At 35.2% G+C, this 19,398-nt stretch overlaps 1 protein-coding gene across 4 annotated transcripts in view; it reads right to left on the reverse strand.

Moving 5' to 3' along the window:
• Positions 1-725: 725 nt before the first annotated feature.
• The window catches only part of vdrb (vitamin D receptor b), a 53,282-nt gene continuing 34,609 nt past the window's right edge, over positions 726-19,398 (reverse strand). For 2 of the 4 annotated variants that reach the window (XM_087255780.1, XM_087255779.1), the window contains 5 exons: positions 17,199-17,298; positions 11,545-11,731; positions 8,056-8,207; positions 5,663-5,779; positions 726-2,806 (listed from right to left, as the gene is read on the reverse strand). In XM_087255780.1, coding sequence (XP_087111906.1) covers positions 2,553-2,806; positions 5,663-5,779; positions 8,056-8,207; positions 11,545-11,731; positions 17,199-17,298 — 810 coding nt within the window. In that variant the 3' untranslated portion in view covers positions 726-2,552. Of the gene's footprint in view, positions 2,807-5,662; positions 5,780-8,055; positions 8,208-10,329; positions 10,833-10,940; positions 11,732-17,198; positions 17,299-19,398 lie in introns of those variants that run through there. The other 2 variants (NM_001159985.1, XR_015492813.1) reach the window with 2 other exon arrangements.

The following is a 19,398-nucleotide window of genomic DNA, read 5'->3' on the forward strand; positions in this document are numbered from 1 at the left end:
AACAAACAGCATAAAGGTGTTGCATTCTTGAAAGAATGCATGGAAGATTATTGTTGCCATGGGGGAAAAAAAGAAATGACTTCATTTGCAACTCCGAGGAAAAAAGTTGATATAAGACTTAAAAATGGTAAATTTACAATTACCTTTGATTTGTTGATTTCAAAGCAGAAGAAAAAAAAATATTTTGCTCAATTTAATTTATATATCTGGAGGGAATGAGGTCAAAATTGTGAAAATTAAACTCACTATTATCAGTTTATGAATAGTGATAACAAAATTGCTTGAAAATGTCAGAATTGTTATATATTATGAAACTTTAGTTATTAAAAAGTAATGAAAAAGTAGAATTGTATTAGAAGTAAATGTATCTATTCATCTATCGTTTATATATAGAACTACATTTACTTTAAATACAATTATACTTTTTAGTTTCCACACCAAAATAAACAAATAAAAAAACATTATTTTTTAAAAAAAATTTTAATTACAATTTTCTGAATTTCTAAATTGCAGGAAAAAAGACTTTATAGAACTTGAACTGCATTTACTTTGAATACAAAGTTTATATACAAATTGCAAAATTTGTAGTTGTCAATTTATAAACTCGAAATTGATAGAAAATGTAAAAATTGCTTCATATTCTGAACCTCTAGTTCTATAAGGTTTGAATTTCTAAACTGCAGGGGAAAAAGTTGTGAAAATAAATCTTTGCTTATAAAAAAAAGTTTTGTTTTTTTTGTGGTACTAAAAAGTAGAATTGTATTCAAAGTAAATGTAGTTCTTTATATAAATGACAGATGCATTAATACATTTACTTTGAATAAAATTCTTCTTTTTAATTTCCACAACAAAGTAAACAAATAAAAAAAGTTTTTTTTTATAATAAGCAAATATTTTTCCCCTGCAGTTTAGAAATTTAGATGTTATTTAACTAGAACTGCATTTACATTGAATAAAAAGTTTATATATATATATATATATATATATATATTGCGAAATGTAGTTTGTAATTTATAAACTCAAAATTGCTAGACAACGTCAGAACTGCTTCATGTTATGAACCCCTAGTTCTAGAAAGTCTAAATTTCTAAACTGCAGGGGGGAAAAATGAGTAAAGTTGTGATAAAATATCTTTGTTTATTATAAAAGTAAATAACTTTTTATTTGTTTATTTTGTTGTGGTAACTAAAAAGTAAGAGTTGTATTCTAAGTAAATCAAAAATTTTAAGGGGGAAAGTCTAAACTGCAAAATGTAAATTCACAATGTTAATAACTTTCAAGAGCAAGATTGAAAACGTCAGAACTGAAAAAATATATAAATTTCCAACACTTAGAACAGAAGTCTGAATTATATTTTTCAGAAGCCCTGAACCACATGGTGAAAAAAAGCAATCTTGGCAATGAGGAAAAAAAAAAATTTACCTAGTTTTAACGACATAATATCTCATTATAACAACATAATATCTTGTTAAAACGACATATTTAATTTGTTATTTTGACATAGTTCAGTCGTTTTTTCGACATAATTGTGTTAATTTCTATTTGAGCCACAAGATGGCAGAATAAGACCGGTCAATGTGCATGCTTTAAGTAAAATCTGAAATCAAAGAGCTTTACAATGGGAATTTTACCAGGCATATTCAATTATACAGGCACTGATGTGTTCACTTGTTGTTCCAGATTAAAATTTTGTCCTTAAATGTAACCCATAAAGAGCTGTGAAACACTGTAGGTGTTTATTTGCCTAGCCTAGTCTAGTTTTCACAACATATGTTCGATACTTGATTGATTTAGCAATGCATAGTTTTGTATTGTTTTAACTGCCGATATTTTTATTGGAAAGACTGTTAAGAAAATATTTTGTTTTTACATTTATTCGCCTCCAGATTTGATTCCTTCTGTCCAGCACTCAATCACGACCGACTTCAACTTTGAAATTTAGGGTGGGGCAAGTGACATTCCAGTCACCGAAGTGTTACATTAAATTAGTTGTTATTTTACAATAACAATAAGACGTTTAATTATGGAAGCCCTGAACCACAATGTGAAAAAAGCAATCTTAGGGGTGAGAAAAAAAAAGATATAACTTATCTTGTTATAACGAGATATTATGTTGTTATAATGACTTCATTATATTGTTAAAACCACCAAGATTGCTTTTTTTCCACCTTGCTGGATTAGGGCTTCCGTTATATATAATATAACCTTAAAATAGTCCCAAAATCATCCAGAATTGCTTTTTAATAAAAAAAAAAAAAACAAGAATTGAGAATTGTGAAATAAAAACTCACTACAATCTTTTCTCTTTTACACTCCATGGCAAGAACAAGCTCCCATAAGAATGTCCTTCTAAAACACGAAAAACCTAACTGAAACACCTATGGCAATCCCTAAGCGATCTGTAAATGACACACACCCATACATACTAACACACCACTCACAAATTTCGTCCTGGAAACTCTGTATGTGTTTTAAGGTGATTGTCCATACATTCACTCCACTCCACGCTGTGTGTCTGAGCCGCAGCACTTCTCCTGACGGGGGTGAATTTGCTAGGTGACCTGCCCGCCGAACACCTCCAGCACCAGAGGTGTGAGCTGCATGCTGTGCTCGGGCTGGAAGGAAAGCGAGCGGTACTGTTTGGAGTGCTCTTCGTTCAGGCTGCGGAGATCCGCCAGCTTCTGGATCATCTTAGCGTAAAGCAGACGCCCCCCCGGGTGATGTGCACGGATGTAGGCCTGCAGAACCTCAGATACCTTGTCCTGCAACGCTTCCACTCGCACGTGATCCTGCACCCCGGGCCGATCTGTGGACACACAAATACACATTAACGAGAGTACAATCTGAAATCACAAGCAGGATTTTAAAGCTGCAGTCTGGACAATGTTTTGGTGTGTGTGTGTGTGTGTGTGTGTGTGTGTGTGTGTGTGTGTGTGTGTGTGTGTGTGTGCGCTAAATGAAGACACTTAATTTTTTAATTCATAATAAGTTTACAAGACAGAAACTTAGAATTCTGAGACGAAAGATTAATTAAACACAGAAATACAGTCAAGTGTACACTCACTATTAAGGCTGCTTTATACTTCTGCGTTAAGTGATCATGCGTTGCTCTGCATTAACACTCCAGAAATGCTGGCAGTGCAATGTTTTAGTTCCGCTGTGTCAAATTTCTTCGCTGCTGGTGTTTTTTCTGGACGCTACCTTAATGTACAAGTCGTCACCTTAGAACTATATGGTTCTATCCGACATTTTTGTCAAAATTGAGTTACTGACATTTACATTATGGGATGTTTTTTTATAAGACTTTTTATTTAAAAAAAAAAAAAAAAAAAGTTACACACAATCTGTTTGCAATGAAATGCGAAAACGTATTATCTCAAAATGATTCAGAACGCAGATAGAACCTTACAATTCCAAAGTGACGAAGTAGCTAAAGCTTGCTCATTCTGAGGCAGGAATCGATGGCTGTGCAGCAACTTTAACATAAGGTAAACACAAAAACAAAACTTTTCACCTGGAGCTCCCTCACGGGACTCGACACTTGTAAACACTCACTCCAACGGGTTCACATGGCTTTCAGGCAGTGTTGCCAGATATATCTGAGTTTTTTACAGCTGTCCAAAACCCACCCAAACACACACAAAAAACACTCAAAGTATAAGACTAATATTTTCATATATTTTTAATTAATTTAATTAGAAATTAAGCTAGTTACTGTAACGGTCATAATTTTAAACCATACAGCAACCAACACCAGCGGTCACAGAACCACATCATAACCGGTTCACATCGAAACACTGCCCCCCCCTCTCACCCACACACTGCACTTAATGTTGTGTAGATTACACTACCTAGAGTATCTTTTACTTTTAAAATGGGGTGTAAATCTATCCTATTTGCAGTTTTACATTTTTTTAAACATAATTAGGTGCTGCTTGTCAATCAGACAATGCTTCTATGTTTGTTCTTGCTGTCAAAAAAAAAGATTGATCAAAGTGTCATGATAAACCGCTGAGAGTTTAACTGCAGCCACTGCGTGATGTGCGTGCACGCGAAGTGGAGTCAGATTTTAATGCCACTTTCCTTCACCTCCTCTTGTGGCTGGTCCCATGCCACCAATTACAGAGCTTGCTCTATGCATTGTTGCGACGTTTACTAACATTCTTTAAAAGGTGCTCATCAGCCATGGCAAGGGCTATGCGACCGCACAAAGGCTGTGCCAGAGCATACGCGTGTATTTGATGCAGAAGTATAAATCAGCTTTTAGGAGTTTCTAAACTGCAGTTGTGAAATATACACTCGCAAATGAGAGAAAAGGTAAGAATTGCACAGTATGAACTGACAAAAAATAAAGCCAGCAATCATCAGGGTCCAAGCGCAAGCTATTGGGCAACTGATGATGAAAAGACATCAAAATGACATCACTACTGATGTTAAAGAACTGCTTTAAACTGATGTCAAAATCTTGACATTGTGCTGTTTTTATGTAAATCAAATGCTAAACATTTTGTTTCCATAAACCATTTTCACCCAATTACCAGTGACAGGGCTATCCAAGCTGAACTTAAAATGTTACAACTTTGTGATAAATTCTAAAAATTTGATATGGCATTGAGAAATGCATGAGAAGATTCAATAGACAAGTCTCATTGAAAACATAATGAGGTAAATGCACAGCAAGTGTTTTTCAGCGGATTATAAACTTCTAGTGTAAGCTTAATGTGACTATTTTCAATTTAATTCCTTTTACAGCGTCAATGTTGTAATGTAATTACAATACACTCAGTAAAATAGTCTTAAGCATTTAGTAATTTAGGTGTAAAACAATATGAAACAGCGTGTAACCACTAGTGCAGCAGGTGAACGCAGAAACTCTATTGAAAATATTGGGGTAAAATAAAAGTTCATGTTTTAAAGAGATGGCAAGGGGAAATAGAATTTAATACAGTGCTTCTTGTCCAGTCTGAGACCCACTTTATATTGTATATCTATCAGGCAATGAGGATTGCTGATTTTTAAAGAAATCACACATTAAACAGCATTTTTATAAAGAAAAGACTTTACCTGAGGCTGACTGGCTGAAATAAAAAGTCTGTGTGAATATACCTATTAACGAGTCATTCCATAGAAACGACTCCCTCTGGTGGACAACACTGACACAGCAAGTGGTAGTAGAGCAACCATTTTGCGTGGACAAAAAAGTAATCTACTCTTAAACCACTTAATGGATATACACAAAATTTGGCATTTATCATCAATAGACAATACTGACAAAAACATCTAAAAAAATGTTTAATTAGTCAAACCATTAAGAAGATATAAGATAATTAACCTTGCAGCACATGTCATTTCATAATGCAGAAAAAGTCAAACAATATGATGCAAATTCAGATTCTCAGACCAAAATTAAACTGTGAGATTAACAGTGTAAATAAACTTTGGATTAATCATATATGGTGGAAAATAAAATTGACATTTACGATATAAACTACCGTCAGAAAAAAAAAATAATAAAAAAAAAAATCACAATTACTTTATTGTTTGCTAATTTTCAAATGTACATTTAGACAACATGTAAATTTCGAATTTAGAGGGGAAATAAAAAGTCTCGATGTTTTTAAAGTGTCAGTCTGTGTAATGTTTGGTGTGTATATGCTCTGACCTGGAGACAGCAGGCAAATGGCCATGAGCAGCACATGTTCCTCTTCATGCAGGTTGAGCTTTTTTAAGCCCACCTGAAATTTCACCAGAGGCTCCAGCAGCTCCAGAGTGTGTCCAGCTGCGCCACAAACACACACACACAAACACAAACACACAAGCCAGGAGGATGACATTAGGCAAATGACTAACAGAGATTCACAAGATTAATATAACACTTGTATGTGTTGCTCAACATTTTTATTACATTTATAATAGAGTAATTCTCATCATCAATTTTTGTTTATTGAAACCCAACAAAACAATGCTTTCATAATTTGATACCATATTTGAGTCATATATGCTAATTAGTTACTAATGTTAGTTTGTACATTTACAGATTTAGCTTAAGTTAAAGTCTAATAAAATCTTTCGAATAACCAAATGTACTGTAATATCCATGTGAATTAATATATTTCTCATACATGTTTCTGTGAAATGTTTGTGATGTAAAAGACATTACTTATATATTTTACATATATTCACCGGCCACTTTATTAGGTACATTGGTCCAACTGCTCGTTAACCAGCCAATCGCATGGCACCAACTCAGTGCATTTAGGCATGTAGACATGGGCTGCGTCCGAAACCGCATACTTCCATACTATATAGTACACTAAAATCAGTATGCGAGCCGAGTAGTATGTCCGAATTCATAGAATTCGAAAATCAGTAGGCTAGAAGTACTCGGATGACTTACTACTTCCGGCGAGATTCTGAAGTGCGCATCCCATGCACGCTGCGCTATCCCATAATGCCCCGTGAGAGAATTCATGAATGGAAGTGAAACGACGCAACTGACGCAGGTAGTGACCGTGACAAAATGATGGATGTAGTATGTCTGAATTCCATTCATACTTTTCACATTCATACTGTATAGAACGTACTTTTCCAACGGCCGAGTCGTACGTTTGAATTCAAATGCAGTACCTACTGAGTAGTAGGCGGTTTCAGACGCAGCCATGGTCAAGATGATCTGCTGCTGTTCAAACTGAGCATCAGAATGAGGAAGAAAGGTGATTTAAGTGACTTTGAACGTGGCTTGATTGTTGGTGCCAGACAGGCTGGTCTGAGTATTTCAGAAACTGCTGATCTACTGGGATTTTCACGCACAACCATCTCTAGGGTTTACAGAGAATGGTCAGAAAGAGAGAAAATATCCAGTGAGCGCAAATATCATGTTGACGCCAGAGGAGAATGGCCAGACTGGTTCCAGCTAATAGAAAGGCAACAGTAACTTAAATATCTACTCGTTACAACCGAGGTATACAGAAGAGCATCTCTGAACGCACAACATGCCGAACCTTGAGGTGGATGGGCTACAGCACCTGCCACTCCTGTCAGCCAAGCCGATGAAACTGAGGCTACAGTTCAAACAGGCTCACAAAAATTGGACAATAGAAGATTGGGAAAAATGTTGCCTGGTCTGATGAGTCTCCATTTCTGTTGCGACATTCAGAATTTGCTTTCAACAACATGAAAGTATGGATCCATCCTGCCTTGTATCAACGGTTTAGGCTGGTGGGGGTGTAATGGTGTGGGGGGGAATCTTCTGAGACACAGCTCGCTGCAGAGCCACTTGGGCTCCAATGAGGGCGAGCTTGAGCTCTTTAAAAAAAAAAAAAAAAAATCAAGCTTTTTTTAAAAGCTGTTTTAATGCGTATATTTAATATTTAATGCGTTTTATGCTACATTACATTACTTTGATTTTGGAGACACTATAATTGTTTAAAAAGTATAACCTGCAATTCACCTTCTGACCAACTCCTCACACAAAATAAAAGGCAAATAAATAGTTTGAGTCAAGATACATCTAGTAAAGAATATAATATCTGTTCAGTGCTGTTTTAACACATTTATATAATATTTTTGTTATATTTTGAATTAGATTTTAATTTATAATTTCAGTTAAAACTTTGGTCATTTTATTATGAACTTGTTTTTATTACTTTGACTTCACAATTTGCTTCAGTGTATTTGTGTTTTGGTTTCAGTAATTTCAATACTTCATTTCAGTTAGTCGCCTAAATAACACTTCTATTAAGTCAAAGATTCGTCTAACACAGAGGTCTCAAACTCAATTCCTGGAGGGCCGCAGCTCTGCACAGTTGTGCTCCAACCCTATCAAACACAGCTGATCCAAATAATTGAGGTGTTCAAACAAAATCATAAACACCTTCATTAGTTGAATCAGCTGTGTTTGATTAGGTTTGGAGCAAAACTGTGCAGGAATCCAGTTTGAGACCTATAATCCAACATATTATTTCCTGTTATTTTAAATAAAGCTCATCTATAATAACACTGCAACCACTGCATGGCAACATACCACACTGCATCTGAGCTTGAGTTTATGTGTACCTTTGGTAACATCATTGACGCAGTATTTAAACTCAGGTCCTCCACAGCTCCAGCTCATATCCTCCAGACTGAAGGACTGGTTGGATCGGAGCATGATCACTTCTATAGCGCTGGACTTCAGCAGAGCAATCTGATCTTCAGCCGTCAGCTCTCTGCAACACACACACACACACACACACACAGGCGTCAGTTTTGGCTCATGCTGGACTCTGTGAATGGCAGATGTAGAAGGAGTGGGTGTCTTCAGTTCAGATAACATGACACTCCTATGGTTCCCACAGCAACACGCGCTCCATAATGCATATGTATGTACACACATTCAGTGGATGCTGGGAAATACATGGAAAAGCACTGAGAATCGTACAGAGAGTGTCAGTCTAGAAGGTCAAACCTATTTTTATGTTCCTGAGGAAATCAAATCTGATGGTAGTCTTGTTAACGTTTACCTTTGGGGTTGAAAAAAAGATGAAACTTCCTAAAAACAAGCATGGTTAAATGGAGAACAATCTCCAAATTGTTCATTTGTGTCTTTGAAAACTCAGTGTTATTCCACCATTTGTTTTTATTTTTATTATACCTTTTTATCTTATTATTCATTTTTATTGTGTTGTCCTGTTGTTATTGTGCGCAAAAAGCTTTAAAATGACAGTTCAATTTTTATTCGACAATAAATGTTGATAAATCAATAAATGATAGCATGCTGAATACAGTGGTTCCTCATTATTCGTGTAAGTTATGTTCTAAAAATAACCCACAATAGGAAATCAGCTTTATTTTTTTTACAATTATTATAGATATTTAAAGGCTGTAAAACCCCCCACGACACACATTATACACTTTTCTCAAACAGACATTTTCACAGTTTTCTCTCTTGTATAAACACTCTTAAACTTTAAACCTTCATAGAAAAATAAGTCCAGTATTATAGAATGAAACTAAAGATCATAACCATTTGATCTTCATTTATTTATCCCATAATGGTGCCCTACAGCCACATAACTTCTACCTTCCTTAAGCATGTACAGAATTTCAACATTTTGATCAACATTCCTCTGCCTGTAAGTGCTATCGCAGGTGCCTTTGACAGTACTAAATGTTTCGTTGACATTGTTGAGAGAAAACTTGCAAACATACAGTACAGCACATAAGAGTCACACTGCTAGCAATAGAAGATTTATATCAATTACTGTGTAGAACACAATGCGCTATAATGAAAAAGTATGTCAAATTGCACAAAACAAATCCATGAAACTGGGAGGCCGCGAAAAGTATAGCGAGAGACCACTGTAATGTCAAAATGATATCATCTCAAAATAAGTGTAAAATACATAAAAGAATAACTGATTGAATTAGAATTGATTATATAAAAAATGATAAAAAAAAACATCTCGCTGAGAAATTAGTAAAACTTAGTGGTTTGAACATCAAAAAACAAACTATTGTTATTTTGGTGCTGCTCTGTCATCCTTATATAGAGTCTATTATTATATCATCAAGTAATATTTGCTCAAACAATGACATTTTTGATTTTAGAAATGTTGCATATCCGCTTGTTAAGTGTGATGTCACGCCAAGCGGCTTCCGGGTTCAAGCGCTATATCATACTGTATGAGACTCAACAAATGGTACAAATAAACGTTTACAAAGCGATGTAATACTTTCGAAAATCACCATCACAATATACATATACATCCATGCCTAATATCTGATGGCAAGAAAGTGATTGTTTTTTATAAAATGTTAAAGAATTGGAGTCTGTTATGCAGCAAGCCCAGACTGTCGTGTACACTATGTTTTTTATTTGTGTGGAGTTTGCATGTTCTCCCTGTGGGTTTCCTCTGGGTGCTCCAGTTTTCCCCACAGTCCAAAGACTTGCGGTACAGGTGAATTGGGTTGGCTAAATTGTCCATAGTGAATGAGTGTGTATGGATGTTTCCCAGAGATGGGTTGCAGCTGGAAGGGCATTCGCTGCACAAAACATATGCAGGATAGGTTGGCGGTTCATTCCAGTGTGGCAACCCCAGATTAATGGAGGGAATAAGCCGAAAAGAAAATGAATGAATGAGCGATTTTATATTAAATTAACTTCAATATGTGATATGACTAAAAAGTGGTCATAAATGAATATTTTCTCAATACAAATGAGTAGCTGCTTGGACCCGGAAACAGTATACCATACGTCACAATTTAACAAGCGGATAATCTACTGTTACACTGAATAACATATGACTCAGTGCCTTCTGAATATCAAGGTAAAATGAATCATTTTTTGTTCATCACAAAATGTTTTTAATGAAGTAACTGTTTTGAACCACTGCTCTAATTTACTTTTTATAGTCGGAATTATATCCTTAAGTGTCCCATGAAATTCAAATAAAGTTAAGATATTAGTATCAGTATTGTTAGTGTTAGGATATCAATAAGCTAGTGTGAGCCAAAACAGTGACAAAATCTGGGTTTAGAAGATCTAAAACTGATATAAAAATGTAAGACAGCTATACTATGTTCCACCCTTTTTCATGTTTCAGTTGAGATTGCATAAACCATCAAATAAAAATGCATATTTCAAAGCCCTTCACGAGACCTTTAATATTTTGTCATGTTTTTGGAAAACATGGTTTCTAGTGTTGTACGGTAAAACTAAACTCTGATTATCTTAAACTAAGCAATGCCTAATCGAGACAGGCATAGCTAAAATAAAATAATAATTTCAAGAGTTCACACTTAGCTCATGATTTATACATAGCTTGTTTGGCATGCTGTCCCGGGAGAGAGCCCTGAGCTCAAGGGATCCTAGAGCCCAGGGCTCCCCCCCTTTTGCAGGGCGAGTGGAGAATGAGCTCAGGTCTATCTCAAACTCCCCCGCTGCTGAGGCCAAGGCGAACGTCCTGAGGGTAAGACATTATAAAAAAAAAAAGGTTTTGGCTTATTTTATCTATAATGTAGCGCACATTTGGATGGTGGGAGGAAACTGGGGAACCCGGGGGAAACCCACGCGGACACGGGGAGAACATGCAAACTCCATACAGAAATACCAGATGGCTCAGCGAGGACCCTACACCATTGGTATTCTTGCTGTGAGGCAACAGTGCTAGTCACTGGGCCACCGTGCCGCCCATTCTGGATCAAGGAGGAAGAAGGGGAGGAGGGGGGTTTCTTCCAGACGATGATAAGTTGTAGAAAGGAAATGAGGATATTTATAGTGATTTGGGATCCTTTGATTGGAGGATCATAATTAGCTAATGTGGACCAGCTGGGTCAATCATGAGCACATGCTCCTTTTGAAATTAGTTTAAAATTAAACTTCACTTAATGTAAATATGTGTTTATTGAACCTGTTTAGCCTCTTCAAATCGCAATTTAGTAAATAAAGCCCCTCTTCTTCTTCAATTCCAATTAAAACGAGCTCTTGATTTTCTCAAAAAGAAACCAAGTCTTAGTTTCTAAAATACTGCCCTGACACACTCAATCACGCAATCAAAACTTTACCTAAATCCAGGAATCATCTTGGCAAAGCCAATGACTTTTTGAATGCTGTAAGAAACCAGGTCGGCCAGATGAGGAAGCATGGAGAGACTGGAGCCATCCTCCTCCTTTGAGTCGGGACTGGAGCTCAAGCCCTGCTCCTGGTACATCATCAGCAGGTTACTCAGATTCATCTTACGATCGCCTGACTCTACGTATGCAAAGACAGACACAAACAGACACATTACCAACAATTCATGTTGTGTCAAGTAGTAACTAATTACAAATATTCAAATTACTCCCACCAAGTATTTTTTTCCTCAGGAATTGTACTTTACTGAGTAGTAGTGTTGTTTTTGTCTGAATGCTTTCTGAATGTTGACTAAAGGATTTACACTCCAAACAGATGCCAACAAATCACCAGAAATGTGATATCTCTATGACTGTACTGAAATGAAATAAATAGAATAAACATTTTGTGCTGACTGACAGAAACGTTGGAAGGCCAAGGGGGTGGGGGGGAGCAGAGTCACTGGCAAAGAACAAAATCATCAGGCTGACTATATCGAGATACTGGGCTGATAACTGTGTCCTGTTTGCAGATTAACGCAAGTGTTATCTCCCTCTTGTGTCCCTTCCAACATCTGACAACAGACTAACATAATACAGAAGAATAGTGGATTTATTATATTCAATTATTAGGTAAATAGAATGAAGAAAAGTATAGATTTCATTTGCTGTCATTAATATGCATTATGAAGTTTGTCTGCACAATACTTCTGGAGTATATCACTCGAAACCATTTTTAATATGTGTATTCATCATATTTAAACCATTTTAATTAGGTTTTGTTGTTAATAAGTCATACGCATCTTGTTTTAAATCAGAGAAGTGTGCAGAGAGTGTCAGTCGATAAGGTTAAAACTATTTTTAAAGTTCATGAGGAAATCAAATCAGGTAATAGTCTTGTAAACATTTACATTTGGGGTTAAAAAAGGTAATATTTTCCAAAAGCATGCATCATTAAATGTTTTAAATAGTTGTGTTTGTAAATCAGATTTATTCCACCATACAAAACTTTCTTGACTGCTTTGAAGTTAAAACATTGGTGTTGTTTTGTCTTTTTAGTTATTGCATGTAAATATCTCTAGATTATATATTATTTAAAAATTGTGAGAGAGAGTTATAATTTTATTGCCATTTCAGCTTTTATGGCTATGTCATGGCAAAAAAAACTATCAAGTTTACTACATTTTACAATTACAGATTTTCTAAAATTATAAAAACATTCTAACAATTAAAAGTCATCAACAGCAATAAATAATATACAAGGTAAAATACATAAATAATAATTATAATAATAAGATAAAAATCAAAAACAGTTTTTAAGGTTTCCTTTTGATAATAATTGCACAATTTTAGATTTAAAAATATTTTATTTAAAGTCTCTCCAGATAAAAATTGTTGTCTGATAACATTTAAAATGGGGGATTCAACAAGAATATGTTTTTTAAATTGTGAAGAAATATCTTTAGTTTACAGAATAAAATTAAAAATCAAATCAAATCTAGAGTAACTCAGAAATCAAGTGGCAAATCAAGTATATATATATGGCTGCACAATACATTGTTCAATCATCCACTTCGCAATGTGTGTGTCCGCAATAGTCACATCGTAAGAGATGCAATGTTGAGTTATGAATAGAGATGACCAGAATCCACAGGTCAAAAACACGAGATTTGTGGAGACACTGCAGAATTGAACCACTATAGAGAGAAACTTTGATGCCGTGTTCACACCAGACACAGCACTTGTGAATAAATCGCACTAATCGCACGTAAATAGACAAGAAAACATTTTGAGTTAACTTGTTTCATTCGTGCATCAAATTCACTTCACAACAGACGCAGATTTGCATCATGGGGAGGGCTTCTGTCTGCCCGCTCACCCTAGTTCAGTAGCTAAACGACTAACATGGATTTTATTGCGATAGTAACCGTTTTTCAGCCTTCCTAAAGCACATAAATGTAGATTCGTTTAGTGTGGTGTCTGAGTGCACTAGATCCTTTCAGAGGTGCACTCAGCACTGTGAGTTTATCAACTTCTGCAGAAACTATACCAGAATGATGGAGGCTTTAAGCGGTGCTTCCGACTGAACTGAGCCCGGTTTGATGAGCTGTTGTGTAGTGTGGGCAAGAGGAATTCCCCTTGGGACATCAACAACTGGCACTACTTAATAATCACGCTCCTACAAGAGCAAGCTTCTGATTGGCTAATGCGGCGCCTCATTCGCATGAATTGTGCTGCAGGATGTTGGCTTAAAAATATATATATATATATATATATATATATATATATATATATATATATATATATATATATATATATATATATATATTAAATTATTAAAAAAATCTACTGAAAAGGTGTACATTTCATTTGCTGCCATTAAAATGCATTATGTACATTGTCTGCACAATAATCACACCTGTGGATTATATCATTTGATATTGGAATTGCGATTTTTAATTAAATCTTTTATTAATATATCATATGCAGCTTGCATTAAAGAAGTGTTGCCTTTCCTGCATGTTTACACAGGTAGTTGAAACTGCTTGAGCCGCAGCTTCACACAAACCCCCTGACCATCACAAATGCCTTCATTACAATAAACAAGACTGTCAACACATCTGAAGAAATCTCTTATTTACAAAGAGAAACAAATGGCACATTTTCATGAAACCAGCAGTTATCGTTTAATAATGTATTATTCCGTTTTCACCATTACCTTAAATAAGCATCAGTCAGAAAATTAATCAGAAATTATATATAAAAAGGAAGCTCACCAGTAGGTTATTCATCAAATTTTCTGGTGATAATTTACACTGCATCATTTCCAATTTAGAGGGGGAAAAAAATTGCACTGGTGTAGAGAAATAACCTAAAATAGACTATTGGTGACTAAATTGTCTAGCAATGATTACATTAAACTGAACAAGACATAAGAAATATGAATATATCTTTTAGTGATGCAACCATTAACTGATTTCACTATTAACCGTACTTTAATTTGTTACGATTAATTAATTAAAAGCTTCTCCAGACTTAGTCTCAGTATGGAACAAAACTGCTGCAACTAACAAAGTTACGCTAGTTTATAGTTCCGAGATTGTACACGGAGGCTAATATGCTCGCACACAGGATTAACTATGGCTAAGGCTATTAACTAAGATCCATTAACATATTTTGCACATGCAAGTTCCTTTTTCCTTAGGCATGCTATGTTTGTTTTCTTTAAATGTTTGTTTGCTATGCATGTTTTCTTTAAAAGGGAAATCCTTAGATTTACATTAGACAAATACTAGTTTTTATATTATATGAAGAGTTCAGATCCAAAAGCCGATAAACACCCCTTCTGCCAAAAATGAGATAATGACATTGAGTGAGTGCTTAAGGCACGTAGTGTACATGTCCACACATATTTTTGCCCATTCAGGAATAAGTTTGTTTGCAAAAGCCTCTAAATGCCACTTGCCTTTGACAGCAAAAGCCGCTATATCCCGAGAACCAATCAAAAGCCGTGAATTGAATCATGTTTTCAATGTAACGGAGTGCTGATATGCTGGCTTTTTGAGGAGAGTGTTTTAATCTGCTTCCAATTTTAAAAGACGAAGTTTAATGAACTGAATGAGTCTGTCCAACTGTCAGTGAATGGCAAATGAAAACGTCCCTTACCCTTAATGAAAAAAACACAATGTACAGTTGAAAGTGTAGCATGCATTCATTCATTTTGAATGAACAATAAAATGAGTCTGATTTACTGTACATTAAATGGCAACTCCGTTTCACAAAAGATGAGGTTAGGATGCCATTCTTTTATCCCACATGGATGCTATAAATAAGAGACAAAAAAGACACCAAGACCTTGAGTATGGTGAGAAGGAATGAATGACAGCTTCTAAAAGTGTCTGAGAGACATCCCTTTTTGCCCAGTAGGCCTACCTTGTGTTTTATTTGCCAATTTAAGCTACTTAAAAAAAAGATAAATATATTGTATACGACTATACATTATTTATATTACTTCAACAAATTCTAATACTTTTTTATTAATGAACAATGCACAGATATAGATGTTTCACAATGTTTTTACACTACATTATTTGAATCTTCCAAGCTTAGTTTACAATGTTTACATTGTTCTACTTGCAATAAATCAACATCCCACATCAGTAATAACAACAGATTGTTAAGATTTTAATTTTATTTTAATGTCAGTTTTAATTTTAGTGATTATTGCACTTGACAGATTTCATTTATTCATCTTCCTTATAGTCCTTGCTTTATCAGGGGTTACCACAGTGGAATGAACCGCCACTTACTTGACAGATTTATGTATTTTCAATTTCAGGTGGTTTGTGTAACATGTTTTATGCTTGGTAAAATAATTTCTGCATCTTTAGTGATTTTTCAACCAATTACAATGTCTTGACCCGATAAGTGGATTTAGACGTTTTTGCAAAAAAAAAAAAAAAAAGCTGAAGTGGATTTAACTGGTTTTGACGCAAAAGAAAATCTCCCTTGTTAAAAACCAAAGTATTGTCTAAAGTGACATTTACAAAAAAATTTATTTTATTTAGCAGCTAATTTTCATTATATATAAAATGACACTTCTAAACCTAATCAGAGGAGCCTGATAGAAAATGCTCAATTACAAAAGAAGAGGTCTGGTGGATTTAGAGGGTTTTGCATCCGAACTCTTCATATATTCATATATCTGTCTGTGTGTGTGTGTGTGTGTGTGTGTGTGTGTGTGCACATTTTTTGTTGTTTTGTCATTTATTTTTATTATTATATTTCTTTGTGTAAAATAATTTTTTTACACATTTTTAAGTCCAAATAGAAATGGACTGTTTGGGCAGTATTAATTGGCAATAACAGCAATAAATAACACTAAACTTGTAGTTTTTCAAAATTAATTCTTGCATAATAATCGTGATAACCATGATTATTTTTTAGACTATAATTGCACAACCAAAATCAATAATCATCCCATGTTGCATCCCTAAAATCTATAAGCAAACAAATAAGAGTGTCATTCACGATATACTACATTTATTAATAAGCGTCACATCTCAACAAATTAAAGTAAAACTGAAATCACCCGCTGCGTTATACAACTCGCATGCCTCTGCTTGAATCCAAATACATGTGGCTGTGTGACGGTAACTGGATTATATAAGTCACTTCCAAATAGAAGTCGCAGCTCATTCCAGATTACAAAAAAAGTGACGTACATTTCAGAAAATACAGTGGCATGTTAATAAAATCCAGAATAATGCTTTAAATATACTCTCTCCATGTAGAACGTATATAATTAATGTCGTATTTAAGCTTACACAAACAAACAACTTGTCGCTTCCAGGACGAGCTATATATATATGTGTGTGCGTATGTGTATGCATGTGAATGGTCTGTTTGTCATTAGTGTGGCTCTCCTGTGACGTCAGGCATGGTGAGATGGACAGAGCCTGCTGTGCACATAAAACACACAAGCTCCTAACACACAAACACAGATGCCTGCCTGCGCCTCGCACTGGGGCTGAAAAACATTTCTCAGAATAAACTTTACAGGTGATTCATTTCGCATGAATGAGTGTGTGTGCGTTTGTGTGTGTCACCTGGAGAGTGGCTGAAGGAGTCTGATGAGGCATCTGACAGTGAATGGAGGGACGCGGCTCGACTGGCACTGCGTGTAACTGGACCCTCTCTAACTGGAGGCTGGAACACAAAACACACACACAAGCATATGAACACATGGAAGATAATTGGATGTCTGATAGAAAACATAGACGGTGAGAGAAAAATAAACAGATCTAAAAATTGATTGGGATTTTATATTATTATTTATATGTATATTATTAATCTGTAATAAAACTTTGTTTTGCTGAATGTGTATATTTGGTGCATTTTATGCCTGGTCATGGATCAATACATATAATACCTAAAATGGCCAATAGGTGGCAGAAAGTCGCTGTCCTAATGAGCAATTCACAGATCATTCATTCATTGAATCGTTCAAATGATTCGTTCAAAACACTGGTTCATTTAGAAAACAAGCAAGCAGCTTTCTTCATGAATGGATCATTGATCAGGGAAGGAAACTGCAGTGTTGCTCTGAGATGCTGAGCTTTGTGTAAAAACAAAGAAACACACTGTATTGGGTCTAAGATGCAACTCACTCACTATTGTTTGGTTGTTGGATTGTTTTAGGAAGATGACGCTTGCTTTTAGGATTTTACTTAAGAGATAATTCACCCAAAATCCCTATGTACTCACCCTCAAATGATTTTAAACAGTTTTCTTTCTTTTTTGTTCACACAAAAGAGGATATTCTGAAGAAAGCTGAAAAACTCATAACTATTAGAAAAAACATACTAGAAGTTTCTGCAGGTTTCCTCAAGTTAATTTTAAGACATTTTCAAGACCATTATGACTTAATTTTAGACTTATGCAGGGCTAAATGCTAAGGATTTTTTTTTCAAATATCCCAGTTAGAAAAGATTTTTACTTGCCCTATACAAAACTATTACAAATGAATACATTTATTAATACAATAATAATAATTTAGTTAGAATTTTTAAAATCATTTTTCAAAAATATCTGTTCACAAACCCTGTAACTCTTACCAAAACAAGAACAAAACATAGCTGTCAATTACTTCAGTCTACAATAAAAATAATTTAATAATAAAAAAATAGGTCCTGTGAGTATCCTCAGCAGTAAATAAATTGAGAATTTGTTAATGTTTCTGTAAGGAAATAATTAAACACTATTTTTAAATAAAAAGTTTAAAGTTTTATTGAGATTGGGGTTGTTGGTAATTGTATGGGTGTTAATGACCAGATTGGGTAGCGATTCATTAACAAAGGAAAATTAAGACCTTTTAAAAAGAGACCTACAACACAACATTTCAGTAGATTTAAGATTTTAAGGCCTAAAATTTGGCTTTTGAGATGTAAGACATTTAAGACCCCGCAGATACCCTGACTATGGAAGTGGTTACAGGTTTTCAACTTTTTTCTAAACATTTACTTTTGTGTTCAACAGAAACTTAAATAGGTTTGGAACAAGTACAAGGTGGGCAAAAAGCTGCATTTCCACTGTCGGGCCAGTACAAGCCAGGGCTTTTATCGGGCCGGGCCAATAGCCCGGGAGCAGTGAGGCCAAAATCATGTCGCGTTTCCACTGACGGGCTAGTAGCTCACATCGCGTCACGCAAACCCCACCCCCAGAACATCCCCGAATCAAACGTCACACAACCCCGCCCAGTTCAGTGGGAATCATGCATGCAGATAAAGCACACAATCGCATCATCACGTAACAATTAAAATGAAGACAAACGAAACAAACAGATGATTCGTTACTGTATAGCAGTACATTATATGTCTATACGCACAGGCCTATGTATTTTATCCATTGTATTTTTTTACTCGCTGACCGACTGTTGGCATCGTGCATCGACACGATGAAGACATAGAACACATTTTTACATGCAGTTTTTCCCAATCCGTTCGTAAAGTGGCGAACGCCATCATTAATAAAGGCGGCACACCATCTTTACCACCTTTTCTTACCCCTTTTTCAAGATTTAAGATAAGTCTTTTGTGTCTCCAGAAATTGTATGTAAAGCTTCAGCTCAAGACACCAATCAGTTTATTTATTATACCTTTCAGAATATTAGATTTTCTGCTCTGAATACAATGTAGCTGTTTTTGTTGCCTGTGCCTTTAATGCTAGTTCTACGTGTCTGTCAGAGTGTGCCTCAATCTCCACCTTGGCGGTGTCAGATAAACAGCACAGTGACAGACATGAAGGAAG

This window comes from Danio rerio, chromosome 6 (genome assembly GCF_052040795.2).
Source record: "Danio rerio strain M-AB ecotype USA chromosome 6, GRCz13ab, whole genome shotgun sequence".
NCBI classification, from domain to species: domain Eukaryota; kingdom Metazoa; phylum Chordata; class Actinopteri; order Cypriniformes; family Danionidae; genus Danio; species Danio rerio.